Source organism: Cucurbita pepo, chromosome LG19 (genome assembly GCF_002806865.2).
Source record: "Cucurbita pepo subsp. pepo cultivar mu-cu-16 chromosome LG19, ASM280686v2, whole genome shotgun sequence".
Taxonomy (NCBI): domain Eukaryota; kingdom Viridiplantae; phylum Streptophyta; class Magnoliopsida; order Cucurbitales; family Cucurbitaceae; genus Cucurbita; species Cucurbita pepo.
In genome coordinates, this window is record NC_036656.1 from 5676281 (window position 1) to 5693602 (window position 17322).

At 36.7% G+C, this 17322-nt stretch overlaps 4 protein-coding genes across 4 annotated transcripts; 2 read left to right on the top strand and 2 right to left on the bottom strand.

Annotated features, from left to right (window-relative positions):
• Positions 1–274: 274 nt before the first annotated feature.
• LOC111782274 lies at positions 275–4543 on the bottom strand. Its single transcript, XM_023663122.1, has 6 exons — positions 4161–4543; positions 3981–4075; positions 2075–2880; positions 1507–1636; positions 804–1144; positions 275–702 (listed from the first exon to the last, which is right to left on the bottom strand). Exons 1-6 carry the CDS (start codon positions 4483–4485, stop codon positions 579–581), a joined length of 1821 nt encoding a protein of 606 aa, XP_023518890.1. The 5' UTR covers positions 4486–4543; the 3' UTR covers positions 275–578.
• A 990-nt stretch (positions 4544–5533) lies between these two features.
• LOC111782273 (putative U-box domain-containing protein 50) lies at positions 5534–9280 on the top strand. The gene is made up of 8 exons (XM_023663121.1): positions 5534–6075; positions 6167–6279; positions 6358–6485; positions 6574–7012; positions 7360–7500; positions 7582–8106; positions 8175–8864; positions 9019–9280. Exons 1-8 carry the CDS (start codon positions 5913–5915, stop codon positions 9235–9237), a joined length of 2418 nt encoding a protein of 805 aa, XP_023518889.1. The 5' UTR covers positions 5534–5912; the 3' UTR covers positions 9238–9280.
• Positions 9281–10453: 1173 nt separating this feature from the next.
• On the top strand, positions 10454–12285 carry LOC111782276 (nicotinamidase 1). Its single transcript, XM_023663125.1, has 5 exons — positions 10454–10703; positions 10887–11070; positions 11155–11288; positions 11404–11589; positions 12045–12285. Exons 1-5 carry the CDS (start codon positions 10563–10565, stop codon positions 12126–12128), a joined length of 729 nt encoding a protein of 242 aa, XP_023518893.1. The 5' UTR covers positions 10454–10562; the 3' UTR covers positions 12129–12285.
• Positions 12264–15342, bottom strand: LOC111782277. Its single transcript, XM_023663126.1, has 2 exons — positions 14135–15342; positions 12264–12667 (listed from the first exon to the last, which is right to left on the bottom strand). Exons 1-2 carry the CDS (start codon positions 14592–14594, stop codon positions 12612–12614), a joined length of 516 nt encoding a protein of 171 aa, XP_023518894.1. The 5' UTR covers positions 14595–15342; the 3' UTR covers positions 12264–12611.
• Between the last annotated feature and the right edge of the window lie 1980 nt (positions 15343–17322).

The following is a 17322-nucleotide window of genomic DNA, read 5'->3' on the forward strand; positions in this document are numbered from 1 at the left end:
AAAAAAAAAAAAAAAAAAAAAAAAAAAAAAAAAAAAAAAACATTTGGTTTTTTTTCTCAATTTTTATATATGATAAATTAGAAGAATTATTCGAGGAATTATTAAAAAAAAAAAATCGCAACTACGACGCTAACAGACACTTTTCCTTGTTTTTAAAAAATATAGTTAAAAAACAGATAATAATCCAAAAATAAATTTAATTTTAAAATAAAAAACTAGTTGAAAGAAAAAAAATACTCATTGCTGAACTCAAGTTATAAATCACCATAGGAACTATAAGAATTAAAATCACATTAACAAAATTCTAGCTTTATCTTCCCAGCTATAAGGATCAAATTTGAAATTTAACGATAAATATTCAAATTAATCCTCATATAATAAGCAATGAAGCATAAAATATTGATCTAACGGGCAATGAAGACTGAATACCGGGAAAGTAGCGCACCGGCGGTGCATGATCCAACTTCCGGGACGAATTGCAACTTTAGTGGCTCAAGCTTGCTTGCTCAGAATTATAATAATTTTTGTTCACGTGAAGGAATATGTACATGGATACCACGAAGTAGTTACTGCCTGAACTATTTACTTGAAGGGGAGGTCAATCTAGCTTCCTCCGAGTCATGTTTTGAGGAAGAGTCCCCACCCATCAGTTCCTGGAAGCCTTCGACCTTGACCGGTGGAGCCCTAGCGACATTAATATTCCTGCATAACGATGAGAATGTGCTACAATAGATCAGCAAAGAACCCATTCAAGAAGCAACTTTGTGGTTAAAGATTATTTTTGAATTTTAAGATCCTCTTACGGTGTCTGGATCTGGGGCATTTGCATAGAAGACATTTGCCTGAACTGATTTGCTGGTGAAGCGTGAACATTGGACATAGCGGCAATTTGCGGGTGGCGGAACTGCAACTGGGGATGTCTGACGTTAAGAGCATTTAAGGCGTTGCCATCCATAGGCAATTCTGTATTTTCAACCTTGACTTGCACTAATGGTCTGTCCTTGTTCACTTCCATAACAGCACGTGGGTTTGCAGATTGCCGTCTTCGCATCTTTTCAGCAAGCGCTAATTGCTGCTGCTGCTGAAATGCCAAATTTTGGGGATGAACCATCTGTGGCATCTGGGGATGCATTTGTCTGGGCACCTGCAGATCCAACAAATTTGCCTTATGGTTTTCGAGATGCAATATAGAGTTTTAAGTTTTAATAGATGTCCTCGATTCGTTTCAACGACATTGATGGCATGTGAAGCAAGGATTATTAAAGAGATGAATGGTAATAGTTGATTAAAGTACCAAGAAAATGTTGTGGGACAAAATGTCTGTCTCAATGCAGCGAGAGAGTTATACCAACAAAAGAATATCTATCGAGAATTTGATATTCGCAGTATAACTTCTGTAATTACATGAGAACATCATACAATAAGAAACTGAAAAACAAAAGCCTCATACGACAAGGGCACACAAAACAAAAATTGACACGCAGGAGAAAATATAGGGATACATACTTGTTGAGGCACTTGAAGAAGGCTCTGATGCTGTGCCTGCATCTGTGGTTGGACTCCATGAACTTGCAAGGACTGCCGTACATAATTCCTGGAACCATCCTTGACAATTTCCACCAAGGGTCCAAAGTTACTGTATGGGATCAAGCAACCAAAGAAGTGTTATAAAGTAGCTTGAACTTAACTTTATGATAAACGCAGATGTTCCCTAACAAATCCCATTTGAGATTATGATAGCCTCGACAAGTTTTGAGACCAGATTCAAGCTTCTAATTTTCATAATCAAGTACAGAAAATTAAATGCTACCTATTATATTAGCCTTCTTCGGCAAGCATTTGTTCTCTAGACAAACAAATTGACAGCATCAATATCAATTAACACAAAAATTATGCAACTAGATAAGAGATGGCACCAGGAATGATGACGTCAGGAAGATAGTGAGAATTATTAAAGTAAAAGAGTGTTAACCGTATGATGGTTGTTTGGCCCTCAAACACTTCAGTTCTTCATTTATACCAATTAGTTACACATCAACCTCGTAACAAAGAAATAATAAGAACTCAAACTTACCCGTATCCCATCGTTTTAAGGAACATCCTCAGTAAATCCACGGCTGAACACTGATTTCTGTAACTATCAGCAAGTACTCTCAAAGTACTACCAAGTTTGCAGATATGACAACTCAAAAACTGGGAGAAGACCTCCAACGGAACTTCTGTAGCACCATCAAACCCTCTACTCATCAACATTTTAGCTACTACTTTCTGAGACATCTGAAAAGATTGTTCTTGACCTAGATTTTTCCTGCTCCCTCCAGATCCACTTTTTGCACGCTGTATGTTGCTCCCTCGTTCTGTGCTAAGGTAATCAGGCTTAACACCAAACCTCTCCATCATGGCAGAATTCCTAGTAATAGGCTGAGGGAAGGTACCAGTGACTCCAGAGAGTTCCAGTTTTCTATAGTCTTTCATATCATCAGGGGGTGGGAATGCACTCTCTGGCACACAGTTAAAAGTAAACATAACTTCAGGGAAAAAATTAGCATCGTCTTCAATTGAACTATTGAAATCAAAAGCAGAACTTGAAGCATTTGCCGAGACAGAATTTCCAAAATTTGTAAGCTGATCATCCTTAAAGACCATACGCCTTTTCTTATGTTTCTCAAGTAATCTAACGTAAGAGGACATTTCCTCAGATGTTCGCTTGTCTGCAACATTGTTCCCATTTGACAAACAATATGGCTGCTTGACTCTATACTTCTCAATGAACTGATTGTACCATGTTTCAGGAAGTTCATTTTTTAATTTTTGGGATGAATCACCAATTTCAGACTCTCTAGATCTTGGCCCAACACCCGAAGCTGCTTTTGGCTGAATCTGCATATCCAGGTGACAAGTAAGGTATGTTGCACTTTCGGGATTGGCCGCTTATTATAGGCTATAACCACTCATAAGTATAAATAAGCATAGATAAACCAAAATCACATCATCAACCTTATAATAGTTCACACTTACAACCTCCCATCCTATCTAGTAATCATACCATATGAACATTGAACAATTAAAGCCACAACGAACAGGACTAAAAACTTAACAAGCAAGTGAAGTAATCTTTTATCATATTTCTGTGCAAGAACCATAATTACAGAAAATTTATCATGTGATATTGATATTATTCTGTCATGCTTGGTGTCAGCTTATTGATTTTCCTTTTTCTTTTTTCTTCTTCGTCTTTGGAAAAAGATAATATTATGTTTCAGAGAAAGGCCTAAAATATAACTACACAAATTGTTGCGAACTCAAATTTCAATGGAAACTGCATAAGCATCACAAGAGATGGAATCAGAAAGGAGAAGGATGGAGACTTTACAGGCCAAAGCAACTAAAGTACTCTGATAACCAGGAATGATAGGGGCTTGTCAAAGATGGAATCTATCTGACAAAACAATCGATCAAATTATAGAGTCGGCATAAACGTAATCTAACATTAAGTACTCGCCATAATATAGCATACACATTCGACCTGAGATAGCTCTAATTGCTTTTCAGAACAAAATAAATTTTAGAAGGAAGCACTAAAATGGAGAGATGAGCAACGGGAAACATCAATGCTATCAATTTAAGATCACTGTCACTCCATCTTTTCCCATCCGTTCCTGACAAGAAGATTGAGGTTTCACCCCAAACTCAATTAGTCCCCAAAATCACTAAACATCCTATACAGCAATGCTTGATAAGTTTACGGTGTGAAGGCACGATTGTATTACAAGAAACTCCCCGAAACTGGAGGCCCAAACCAGACCATTGCCCCAAGAAAGAAGCCAATAAACTCTAGACTCAACCAACGTCTCACAAAAACAATATTGGGGGGACTTGCAAATTTTGACGCGTCAAAATTTCATGCAAAACTAACATAATAGAGCATATGAAATACAAAAGTATCTTGAAAACTACAGTGAAGGAGCAAAGGAAAGAACCTTGCCGGAAGCCTTATTGGATGAAACATGACCCTTCACATCTTTGGAAGGATTTTCCAGTGTAAAATACACATCGTCACCATGAAGTTGCAAGTCTGCAAAAGATGGCACCAGACTCAAATACTAATGCAGTATAGTAACAAATGGAAAAACAACAATCCAATTCGAAATGAATCTTACAATTAGGATTGAGCTTCGAAATAGCCAAAGAAGAGGACGATAATGGATTCACAGCAGAAGAAGAAGAAGGCGAGGGAGTGGAACGAAGAAAGAGAGAGACGCTTGCTTTGTCGAAGAGGAGAGCTCGAGCCCTAAGTTGTAGCTGGATCTGAGCCCTAGATTTCGAATCGTCCGTTCGCATGAATGTTTCCCATGTGGAAGTCGAAGAGAGGAAGGGCACGAAGTTGGAGTAGTTGAAATCACCAAGCCATGTCCGCCATACGCCAAGGGTCTCGAGTTTTCGAGCTAGCTCATAGCCCCGACCATCGTCGCCGAGGAGAGCCATACCAGGACAAAAGAGACGTCCCGAAAATGTCGAAGCCGACTGTGCCCCGCGTGGCGGCCGCGCAAAATCTAAATCTAAATTAAATTTTGATTAAATTACAAATTTATTCAACTTTCTAATTTCTGTTAATTTAGTCTTCAATTTTATTTTCTAAAACATTATAAATTTACCCGACAATTAAATTACATTAAACATAAAATTTAAATTAATCAGGATTCTAATAAATACAAAATTAATAATTAATAAAGACCTATTAAACTTTTATTCACATAAATTAAGTATTTATAACCATTTTATTTACTATTTTAATTTAAATTATTTTATTATTAAATAAATGAAATTTTTTATAAAGATAAATAATGAAATACGTGACAGGAATGACAACAAGGAAGGTTTTTTTTGTCCTTGTTCAATGCATATTTATAGTCAAACTCCCCGTGGTAAAAAATATTTAATACTCAATTTATTTTCTTTTTTACCCTCTGTAAGGAATGATTGGCCTATTATTATAAAAAAAATTAAATATTTATTTGTTGTATTTAAATAAAGTAATGAAATAACGTCACACGATAAGTTATTATAAAGTCTTCCGTCAAATAATATTTAAAAAATAAGAAAAAAATATTTATTTTATTTTATTTTTCATGAAACTTAACTAATCTTGTTTTTAACCTCCACAAAAGGGACTAAAAAAGAATATTCCAAATCAATTTTACGATAGGGTTCTCATTTTCTAATTTATTTTCACTATATTATATTAAACAAATGGATGAATATTGTTTAAATTTAATCGATTTTTTTATAGAATAATTTAATGAAGAAAAAAAAAGTCAATGACAAATCATTCTGAGATCTAGTTTTGCATTTTTAGCCCATATTTCATAAATAAATAAATTAATTAATTAAAAAAAAAAAGCTTAAATAAAAACTCAAATTTTAAAATTTTATTATGAGCAGAATTATTTACCTCAATAATTTATTGAAAATATATTATTAAAAAAAAAAACTCAAGAAAATGATGCCAATTGGCAACGAAGAAATGCCTCTAATGGGCCCCACCAAAATAAAAACAGTATTTAAGAAATAAGAATGAAAATACTTGGGCGTCCCTGTCAAGGGAGTAAATATAAATGGATGAAGACGACGGGGAAAAAAGTCTTCGCCGGAGCTTTGAAAATCCGCCACAAACTTACGAGGAAAGGTTAAAATCCAAAGGATCTTGCTCTTCAACTTTCTACGAAGGTTTCACTACTCTTAAACCTCCAAAAGACCCCACCGGAAACTTTCCATTTCCTTTTCTACCGGAAGCTCTGGATTCAGCCTTCATTCAACGCTTTATTCAGTTCACCACGAGTTGAGGGAGCCATTGGCAACTCGTTTGCAGCAATCGAAGCCCAACGGATAAGCGCCTCGTTGATAATCAATCAATGACTGGTAAAGCAGACAAGGTCTACGTTGCTATCGGGAATGATCTTCACGATGGATTTAAGACATTGGGGTGGACTCTTGGGAAATGGAAGTCTCAACCGATTTCAATTGTGATTCTTCACATCGCCTATACCAATTCCCAGGAATATGTCTACACTCCATGTAAACACTGCCTGTTCTTCAAATTATGTTTCATTGATTCATCGATATTCGTTCTCCTAATCTTCTTCGTTGATTGCTTATCTCATTTCAGTCGGAAAGCTCCCTGCGAGTTCTGTAAGTGAAGACAAAGTGAAAGTTCTGAGAAAATATGAGCAGGAAAAGATCGATAAGCTACTTTCTAAATATGTAGATTTTTGTGGCAAGGTTTGGTCGTATTTCTTCTCTAGCTAATTGACTCCTGGAAAATTCTTACAATGTCTGATCCCCTTCTTATGGCATTAGGTAAAAGCCGAAATACTCAAGGTTGAGAAATCTGATGAACCTATTCATAGGTTCCTGGTTGACTTGATTTCAGAATTGGGAATCACCAATTTAGTCATTGGTTTTACGTTTATGAAATCTTCATCTTGGTATGCAGAAAACTTCCTAAGATTTGATATTAGATAGGACATCAATTTTTTGCATTGAAACATTTGTGTGTGAATTGTTCTTCTGTAGGAAATCAAAGAATGCAATTAGTGGATCATTTTACATTTACAGAAACAAGGCCAATTCTTGTGAGTTGTTTGTAATATGGGGAGGAAAACAGGTATTTCTCAGAGATGAAAGAATCATGGAAGATGATAAAGGTGTAAGGATCTCTAAAATCAGCAGCAAGCATTCATTCAAAGACTGGCTGGGAAAGATGTTCATGGAAGATCCAATCTATTCCACAGAGAGGATGTTGAGTCTCTCGTCTTCTTCACCAAGTAGTTCAAATTCCTTGAGTTCTCGAAATTATTGGGACAATAATATCCATGAACTAGAGAACTACTACGAGGAATTACTATCGTTGAATTTGCAGGAAGAAAAAGACTGCGAGCAGGATCAAGAGGATGTTCTTGAAACTTCAAGTTCAACCCAGTTCAATATTCTGGATCATCCTGATTCAGATATGGTAAATATTATTTTTCAGTCAGGAAAACAATTAAATAATAGTTGTTCATCATCTTTTGTGCATTTTAGCATTGAATTTGTCAAATCCACTTTGCTTTCTAGCAACAATGACAGTCAATGGTTTTAAGACTTTGTTCTCAATCTGACATACTGATCATGATATGATACTTTTCAATCTGACTATGAGGAATTGGGTCTTTAAGAATTTGTTCCTAAAAATGTACTCTCATTTACAACCCAGGGAGAAAACTAGTAATGAACTCATTTTGCTATCTTCAATATGGGACTTGATCTGTTACAAGTTCTGTTACTCAAGAACACTGCTGATTGCCTGAACGATGTTGGCAGAATACTGAGGAAAGCATTGAGCATCTTAGGACTAAAATAGAGGAAGCTCGCAAGACCATCCAGTTGATGAAAGATGAAGCAAAGGGTAGTGCTGAAAGGCAAGCTAAAGCAGAGTGGGCCATTAATCTGTGCAGTCAGCGGGTACTATAGGCTGTTTCTTTCCTCTGTTTGATTCATTTCATATTCGCTCTCATAACCATCAAAGTATTCATGATTTTACAGACCGAAGAGCTTGAAGCACAGATAAAAGAAGAGGTTACAATTAGGGAAGAGTTGCAGAAAGAATTAGACCCTGCCAAAGAATGCATTCTTGAAATAGTACGTGATATCGAGGAAAGCAAGAACAGATTAAGTTCACTTCTCGAACTGCAAGCTGAGCTATCAAGGAAGCTCCAAATTTCCACTGCAGGAAAATCGCGTATAGAAGCTCAATTGGAGAAGACAGCGAAAACAAAAGAAGGGATGGTGAGAGAAATCGAGGAGCTGAGGAGACAAAGAGACATTCTTAACCGGAGAATTGAGTTCTGCAAAGAGAAAGATGCCATTGGAATGGCTGAAAGGTCGAGTGAAGTGACTTGCAGTACAAGAGTTTACACGGCTGAAGAGATCAGATTAGCCACCGAGGGCTTTTCAGAACAAATGAGATTGAGTTCCCGGGTGTACAGAGGACGTATCAACCATAATTCAATTGCAATCCAAATGATCGACTCAGGAAATTGTCTGTCAGAAGAAGATTTTCAATCTAAGGTAGCAGATGCCCTCTTTTCAACTGTCTTCAACTGTCAAAAACTATGTTTTCAACTGTTTACTTGCAGGTGGAGCTTTTAAGCCATATCCGTCACCCTCATCTGATTGCCATGATGGGATTCTGCTCCGAGCTCAAATGTATTGTCTTTGATTACATGCATAATGGTAGTTTGAGTGACAGACTACTTCCAACGAACAAAAGATCCAGGAAAATACGCCGCCCTCTCATGTGGCATGACAGAATCCGTATAGCATCAGAGGTATGCTCGGGCCTGAGCTTCCTTCACCAGGCTCAACCTCAGCCCATTTCTCATGGCAACCTCACCCTCTCCAAAATTCTCCTGGACCAAAACCTTGTCGCCAAAGTCACTGGTTTTGGGCTCGCCGAATTGGATGAAGCTGGTGGTATTGCGTTGGACATCCAGGCTTTTGGGGCTCTGCTGCTACATCTGGTAACTGGGAGGAATTGGACAGGGCTGATTGAGAAGGCACTGACGATGGGAAAGGTTGGTATTGTCCAGATTTTAGACGACGAGGCTGGACAGTGGCCGTTGGACTTGGTTGATGGGCTAGTTGATCTGGCTTTGAGATGCGTAACCCCAAATGGTTTAAATTCAGAGCTTAACTTGGCGACAGCCATGGAGGAGATCGATGAGATCAAGGCGAAAGCAGATGATCTAGTGGGAAACGAAGGTGCAAATGCAACTAATGAGGATGTAGATGATGTGCCAAGAATCTTCATCTGTCCCATTTTGCAGGTTTATTGAATTTCTAGATCCCTACGGTCTCTTCGCAGCTTCACTAAGTGGCTACTAACATTCAATGCTTATTATAACCATAGGCCATAACTTATTTACTTTTCTAACAAAAAAGGAATCAAGTTCATAATTATTTGGTGAATTGTTGGTGCAGGAAGTGATGAAGAACCCACATGTGGCAGCAGATGGGTTCTCGTACGAGTTAGAGGCCATAGAAAAATGGATAATTGCAGGACACGATACATCACCAATGACCAACTTGAGGTTACAGCATCCTTATCTCACCCCTAATCACACACTTCGCTCTCTCATTCAAGACTGGCAAAATGAGACCTCAAATCTTTACACTTTAGATTTAGCGACTGATAGTTGAATGTATACTTGAAAATAGACTGATAGTTTGTCCCATTTTCTTTCTTCTTCCGTTCTCGATTCAATCCTGTAAAACCCAGCGAATGACTCTGTTCATGTTAGATTACAGAAAATTGTCACAAATTCCATCGATTAAACGAGTTAATGGTATCTATTCCATTCCCAAGTGAAACCAATGGCGGAGAGCAACAAACGCCGCAGACTACAAATTCTTAAATCGGATATATTCAAGGATTTGGCAGCGAATACAGTCAACAAGGATTGAAAACATGAACGAAAATGCAAGAAAACAGCCCTAGGTTGGGTTGGTAGCCCTAGAATTACAGACATTGACGGCGAAGAGGAATTTCTATTTTCGAGCTACAGGGGAGAGAAGACGAACCACATACTCTTGGCGGTCACGATACTGCCGTTTCAGGTAGTTCTCGAGAATCTCCATCACAGAGACCAAACGTTTCATTTCCTCCAAGAGGCGGCTGAGCTCCACCTCCCGAGCCCGAACTACAGCCAGTCGCGACTCTGCTTCCGCCAATCTTCCCCGTATATTATCCACGACAGAAGCATCGCCGTTTTCCGGTACGGAGGTTTGGTAGGGGAAAAGGCTATCTCCAAACGAAGATCGGCGATGGCCGTTACACATGGCGATGACTGAAAAATCGCCGGAAGAGAAAAGATTTGCAGCGGTAAATCAGTTCTAGGGTGGGGCTGCATAAAATCTCTGCTTTCTAGCAGTGATATAATGTCATTTGACTTCTCAAATCTTCCGGTCAAACGGACAGAGCACTGGTCAGAAGCTATCTTGTGAAACGACGTCGTCTGCGATTATTATTATTTTTATATACACAGTAGATAATTCGAACATTAACGGGAGTAAAGTAAATTCTGAGTTTGGAATCTAAATTTTTTGATTGGGTGGTTTTGCGTAAAGGTTACGCCTATTAATGTCGGAAAGTTAGTGGAACGATGACGTTTTGGTGGGATTATTAAGTTATACCCAGTAAATTTCTCCCAACCATTCCTTTTATTTTATTTATTTATTTTTATTTTTAACAATATATTAGAATGAGGTTCCAATTTAACATTTTTCTTATACGACACTCAGCCACACGATTTCTCAGTAGGGCTCTTAAATCCAACGGTTCACATTGCAAAGCGATTGGACCCACTTCCATATCTGACTCCGTGCTATTATTAAATGGTTATCAAGGTTGACTTTCTACTTTTACCAACTTGCCTGTATTACAATTTTGAAGGACCGCGTTCAGTGGCGCTTCCCGCATTTGATTTGTTTCCCTAAACCAGAAGAAGAAGAAGAAGCAGAAGAAAATGGTGTCGGAGGTTGTGGAGTTGTTGAAGGAGAACCTTCCGGTGACTCAGGAGCCTTTTGTTTTGTCCGGTGACGTTAACACTGGCCTCGTCCTCGTTGATGTCGTTAATGGCTTCTGCACCGTCGGCGCTGGAAATTTGGTAATTCCATTCGCTGATTTCTCTTCTCCGTTTCGATCCATGTCTTAATCTGGAAATTACTCCTTGAGATAGAGAGTTCTGATTCGGAATATCATTCGCTATTGTTCTTTTTTTTGTTTTATTTTTCCGATTACTCACTACAGAAGTTCCGTCGGATTTGGTAATGACTCCTTGTTTTTACAGGCTCCGAAACACCATGACGAGCAAATTTCTCAAATGGTGGAGGAATCGGCGAGATTCGCTAAAGTTTTCTGCGAGAAAAAGTGGCCTATATTCGCCTTTCTTGATTCTCATCGTCCTGATATTCCAGAGCCTCCTTATCCTCCTCATTGCATTGCTGGAACCGACGAAGCCAAATTAGTTCCAGGTACCATTTCCTGTACTGATAATCTCCATGATTGAATTTAAAACTATATTTCCAATTTTGAAAATCTCTCGTCCTTGTTTGCAGCCTTGCAATGGCTAGAAAATGAGACGAATGTAACGCTGAAATGCAAAGACTGCATCGATGGATTTGTAGGTTGTTTGGAGAAAGATGGCTCTAACGTTTTCATCGATTGGGTGAAAAATAATCAGATCAAAGTCGTGAGTATTCTGTAACTTTGAATCGGAGATACAATTTGGTCTAATTACGTTTTCCTTTTTCAATTAGAGAAAATTAATCTTTGATCTGTTTTCTTCTCTGGAAAAAAAAATAAAGATCTTAGTGCTGGGAATTTGCACCGACATATGCGTGCTGGATTTTGTTTGTTCAACATTATCTGCAAGAAATCGTGGTTTCCTTCCGCCATTAAAGGATGTGATTATATATTCCGGTGGCTGTGCCACTTTTGATCTTCCAGTTTCTGTGGCCAAAAATTTAGGAGATGCAATTGCTCATCCACAGGTATTCAAATTATTGATCCATCACTGACTTTGATATAAAATGAGTCTCTCTTCTTGTTCTTTATTAATCGGGTTTTTGTCCCTTCATATGCCCATGCCTTAGTTTTATTGGAGATTATACGACCCTTAGCCAGCGTGGTTGAATTTGCTTTACTTGTCTGCATCCTTGGGATGATAGAATTTTATGAACAAAGAATTTTAAGATTAGATCAAAGAACATTCTAATTCAACAATGTAATGATAATATCTACCGAATGGATAAGAAAAAGGAAAAAACAATTGGAGTATATTAATTCTAGTCCATTTTTTTTCCCCAAATGCTTTCTTGAAGTAGGTCTATTAGGTTCCTGGAAGTCAAAAGTTCGATTATGAAAAGAGTCGAATGTTTGAATGTTTGATTTCGTTTAATACTAGAATCTTGGGGGCATGATAACAAAGTTGAATGTGTTATATCAGGCGCTGATGCACCACATAGGCCTGTACCTGGCAAGGGGAAGGGGAGCCAAGGTGGTATCAGAAGTTTCAATTAAGGCACCCTGAGGAAAGCCACATAGCAAAGTAGCTGACTTGCTCTTTGCCTTCAATAATGTCTTTCCCAATGTAAAATGCAATGCTCAAGATTAAAATGCAACTGTCTTTTATTGATCAAAGTGATCAATCTCTGCTTCAGACAAATACAAAGATATCATATTCTATATTGCAGGCAGTTGATTCATTCTCTTAACAAGTAGAGTACAGTGCTTCAATTACAGCCATTGAAACAGGACATGAACACCGAGAACGAAGCGATCGAAGTATGAGCAACAGTGAGAGGAGGATGAACAAGTTCGTGAGAGATAATTACAGAGCCACCCAAGAAATATTTCAAGGAAATTGGAGAAATGAAACAGTTAAGACTGTCTTATTGAATATATACATAAAGGAAGAAAATCTCCCTTCCAATGGTTTTCCAGACCAAAACTAGGGTTTGTTACCCTATTTCATAAAGTGCTGCTAGTCAAGATGATGCTCTGCCTGCACATTTCAGGCTTTGGAGTTTTGCAGGGAAGAAAGCAACAGTTCCATATGCTTCTGGCTCTCTGCATAAGATAAGATATTCATCAGCAGCAGCAAAACCATTAAAAAGAAAGCCTTCTCTTTTGCATTATCCCTTCATTATTATGATGTAAATACAGAATGAAAAGGTATCATCTTTGGGATAGTGATCTCTCCCTACATAATTTATGAGATTGACAGCAAAGAACTCTCACCAAACAGCACATCAAAGAGGAGAAATTTGGCTGTAAATCTATCACCCTACGTGCGACGAGCTGCCACCACGACATGTTTCCTTAGTCCATGATGTTTCATTTTAATCTAAAATCCGATGCTTGTCCAAGGACACACTTGGTGACATGATGCTAAAGTTGGGTGATGTTGCTTCCTTCAAGTCATGAAATTTAGTATAGTAACTTATGCGATGCACACGAACGATAACTTAGATACGAGTCCAGCTCTAAATAACTCAATAAGTAAAACTAGTCTCTGGAATGAAAGATCCAAAGAATTATCTTTCCCCAAGGAAGAGATTCAATGACTTAGTTGTTCTTCATTTGAAAATCAAAAGCTTTAAAACCAATTCATGGATCACTACTGCCGAAAACAGCTCCAAAACAAGCCCAATGAATGTGCTCCCAAATTTCAGGAATCATGTCTTAAGAGCCATTCAAGACTTTATCTGCCCATTGCAGCACAAACCATAACATCATGTTCTATAACCTCCCGACCTCACCCCAGTGGATATTGTCTCTTTGGACTTTATCTGACTTTCTCTTCCAGACTTCTCCTTGAGGTTTTTAGGCATCGGCTAGGGAGAGGTTTCCACACCCTTATAAAGAATGCTTCGTTCCCCTCTCCAACCACCGATGTGGGATCCCACAATCCACCCCCTCGGGCCAACGTCCGCACACTGCTTGGTGTCTAGCTCTAATACTATTTGTAATAGTTCATGCCACCAATATTATTCTTTTTAGACTCTCTTCTGGGTTTTCCCTCTTTTTAAAACGTGCCCGTTAGGGAGAGGTTTCCACACCCTCACCCGTACCATCTCCAACCAATGTCCACATCTCATGTGCACCCTCAAGATCAACTAAAGAATTACGAAGGAACAAACAAGTACCCTCAAGATCAACTAAAGAATTACGAAGGAACAAACAAGCACCCTCAAGATCAACTAAAGAATTACGAAGGAACAAACAAGTACCCTCAAGATCAACTAAAGAATTACGAAGGAACAAACAAGTACCCTCAAGATCAACTAAAGAATTACGAAGGAACAAACAAGCACCCTCAAGATCAACTAAAGAATTACGAAGGAACAAACAAGTACCCTCAAGATCAACTAAAGAATTACGAAGGAACAAACAAGTACCCTCAAGATCAACTAAAGAATTACGAAGGAACAAACAAGTAAAAATCTCTGTACCTATAAGCAAATAGCCAATATGACAGAAAGCATTCGATAAAAGAACAGTGAAAACACATAACAAATAGAAGGCTGGCCATACCAGGTGAGAACTCAGTTTGAAGATTCTTGATGGCAGCCAGAAGCTCCACATTTGAACACTCCACCACTTCCTTGCAACGATTGCTATACGAAGGCACCAGAACGGCAAAACTATCATCACTCTTAAAGCCAGGACCGTGAGGCTCCAACCAACCAATACTCCAATCGGCCTCACCAGAGGCGTCAGACTCCGACATTTGCATGCCATCACCGCCGGATGGTACCATCACATAATCACATTCCCACTCAATCCTCGTTTCTTTCTTACTTCCCCATTGCTGCTTCTCGACCTTCTTCGCCGATGAAGGCAACCCCACCCCCCTTTTGAATTTGAGACGCTCTGATTCTCTCAATCCATTACCAAACTCAGACGAAGAATTCGAAGGAGAACCATTAGCAACAGACTTCTTCTCCTTCCTATTCCAAACCCACAATGAGAAACGGCTGAAAGACACCGCCATGGGTTCCACTCCAGACGACTGAACAACTTTTGGGGGAAATTTTAACAACGAAACTAATCGGTTTTCCAAAGAATTTACAGATAAAATCTCGAAATGGAAAGGAGCGGCAGATGGCACCTGTTTGATTCCGTAGCCTCCATATGGAAACAATGAAAAAAAAAAACTCTTAAAATCTGAAGAACTTTGAGAATTTGTTTTTCCCCAATTCTCAAACGCAGTTCGAATCAATCAAGGTTACAATACTCCAAATCAGATTCTCAACTAAAATCAATCGCTAAAACAGGAAACCGGTCGATTTCAAGAAACAAAAACACAAGAAGTTTCAATGTATTGAATCCAGAAAGCATCCAAACAAATATCACCTAAAATCAAAGCTCATGTAAACACAGTCACTTTCAGGCCTACACATACTCTTCTTTAATAATCTATCAGTTGTTGCTCCATAAAAGAAGAACCACAACAAAACAAAACTGAAAAACAAAAGAAAAATCGTTTGCGTTTTGATCGGATTATATATAAAAAATCGAAGAGATCGATCATCTATTTGGAACTCGAAACAAAATGAGAACAAATCGGAAACAATTTGCTGAAAATTTTCCACCCAGAAATCTGAATCTGATATTCCTCAAATCTCTCAAAAACAGAGAAATCGGAACAGGGGGAGTGAAATTGGAACAGATCGTTCCACCTCAAATTATTGCACTTTCCTTCTCTTATTTCCCCGTTATTTTTCAATCTCCTGAAAAAACGATGATTTTTCCAGTAAATTTATAAAAATCTTGCTATATTTTATTGACAGAAAAACCTCAGCCGTTGATAAGTCTCCAACAATCAATAACTAATCCANAATATCTACCAAGAAAATATAAACTAACTAAATCCTGATAATAAAATAAAATAAAAAAACAAACAAATTGTGAAATAGACATTAATTTAATCATTTTATTAAGCTAAAAAACATGCCAATATAATATGTGGTGTTTATTTTACCGACGAATTTTTATAAAATATTTTTTTTTATATATAAATAGCTAGAATTTTAAATGTTTTTTTTACCATTTTTATTCTATTGAAAATTCTAATACCAATAATAATAATAAAAAAATAGTTTAAAATAATTATTTTAAAATTATAGGAAAAAAACTGTAATTAAAATTTTTAAAACTTTTTGTAAAAATTCTTAAAAATTAATAGATGAGTTATTTTATTTAATCGAAAAATGATTTTTTTTTTTTTTTTTTTAAGTTTAATAATGTATAAAGGGAAGGCTTCAAACTTTTTAACCTCTTTTTAAATTAATTAAATATTATCCCTTTTAAAATTACATCATGATATTGCGACTACATGCCAATAATTAGTTTTAAATAATTAATATTGTAGCCAATAAATTATAACAAACTAATTAAAAACATTATTTTATGTGAGTTTTTTTTTTTTTTGGTATAATAAATATAAAGTATGCAAATTGAAATATAATAATCTAAAAAAATTAAATAGTATAAGTCAATTATTAATTAAATAAAATTACTTTTTTTAATTGAAATAATATTATTATTAAAAGTGTTGAGAATCTCAATTTTTATCAAAATATTTTTTTTATAAATTATGTTCCAAAATAAAAAATAATAATTAAATAAAAAAGTCTTAGATGAAAGAGAAATTAAAGTTAATAATTATTTTCACCAATCAGCATCCAATGTTGAATATCTTCTTTTTGTTTTTTTAATAATAAAATAATAAAATAATAAAATAATAAATTTATTTTCCACATTATAATTATGTACGTCACTTTACCACTGTATTTTGTCAAAGCTTTTCATCTTTTTGTCTCCTTCAAATCATGGAAGGGTCTAAATATTATACATTTACAATTTGTATATTATTTTAAATATAGGTATAAATATTATTTCTTATAATATTTGTAAGTGAATTAATTCAAATATTTAATGTATAACCGTCCAAGTCCATCGTCAGTAGATATTATCATCTTTGGTCTTTTTTTTTTTTAAATTTCTACACAAGGTTTTTAAAACTTGTATATTAACTTCTTTTGTCTTTTCCTTTCGAGCTTCTCTACAAGGTTTTTAAAAACACTCATAAAAAATGGTTCGTTCCTCTCTCCAACCAATGTGAAATCTCACAATCCATCTCCTTGGGGGCCTAACGTACTCGCTGGTACACCGTTCGGAACCTTACTCTAATATCATTTGTAATAGTCAAAGCCCACCGCTAGTAAATATTATTTGTTTTAGCTCGTTACGTATCGTCGTTAGCCTCATGGTTTTAACAACTCATCTCTATGTATTTTGTAGCCGCCTAAGATCACTGCTAGTAGATATTTGTCTGTTTTAGTCCATGCGTATCAACGTTAATCTCAAAGAGATTTTCACACCCTTATAAATAATATTTTATTCTGACACTCACCTGAGATTTGGCAATACTCTTCAAATAAATCCTTCTAAGGCGCCTATTTTAAAAATTAAAAAAAAAAAAAAAAATCATACAGTAACGCGGAAAATTGGTGAAATATTATTATGGGCTTTAGGCCCAAACTGAAAGTTGGATTGACAAATCGGAATTATTTGAATTGGGCTGAATCCCATCTGCAATTTTTTCGGCCCAATATAATTGCAAGCAACGGCTAGTTTAATATGGCTCGGTAACTTCGTCGCCCATCTCCGTCTACGCATTCTAATTTAAATCTGGAAAAGCTTCTTTTAACGGCTAC

Excerpts from the sequence above, each read along its gene's own strand:
- LOC111782274 (XM_023663122.1), bottom strand. The coding sequence starts at position 4,485 with ATGGCTCTCCTCGGCGACGATGGTCGGGGCTATGAGCTAGCTCGAAAA. Across the intron at positions 4,076-4,160 it reads TTCGAAGCTCAATCCTAATT|ACTTGCAACTTCATGGTGAC; the intron begins GTAAGATTCATT and ends CATCTTTTGCAG. Across the intron at positions 1,145-1,506 it reads TTCTTCAAGTGCCTCAACAA|GTGCCCAGACAAATGCATCC; the intron begins GTATGTATCCCT and ends TTGGATCTGCAG.
- LOC111782273 (XM_023663121.1), top strand. The coding sequence starts at position 5,913 with ATGACTGGTAAAGCAGACAAGGTCTACGTTGCTATCGGGAATGATCTT. Across the intron at positions 6,280-6,357 it reads ATGTAGATTTTTGTGGCAAG|GTAAAAGCCGAAATACTCAA; the intron begins GTTTGGTCGTAT and ends TTATGGCATTAG. Across the intron at positions 6,486-6,573 it reads TTTATGAAATCTTCATCTTG|GAAATCAAAGAATGCAATTA; the intron begins GTATGCAGAAAA and ends GTTCTTCTGTAG.
- LOC111782276 (XM_023663125.1), top strand. The coding sequence starts at position 10,563 with ATGGTGTCGGAGGTTGTGGAGTTGTTGAAGGAGAACCTTCCGGTGACT. Across the intron at positions 11,071-11,154 it reads CGAAGCCAAATTAGTTCCAG|CCTTGCAATGGCTAGAAAAT; the intron begins GTACCATTTCCT and ends CCTTGTTTGCAG. Across the intron at positions 11,289-11,403 it reads AAAATAATCAGATCAAAGTC|ATCTTAGTGCTGGGAATTTG; the intron begins GTGAGTATTCTG and ends AAAAAAATAAAG.
- LOC111782277 (XM_023663126.1), bottom strand. The coding sequence starts at position 14,594 with ATGGCGGTGTCTTTCAGCCGTTTCTCATTGTGGGTTTGGAATAGGAAG. Across the intron at positions 12,668-14,134 it reads TCAAACTGAGTTCTCACCTG|AGAGCCAGAAGCATATGGAA; the intron begins GTATGGCCAGCC and ends TATCTTATGCAG.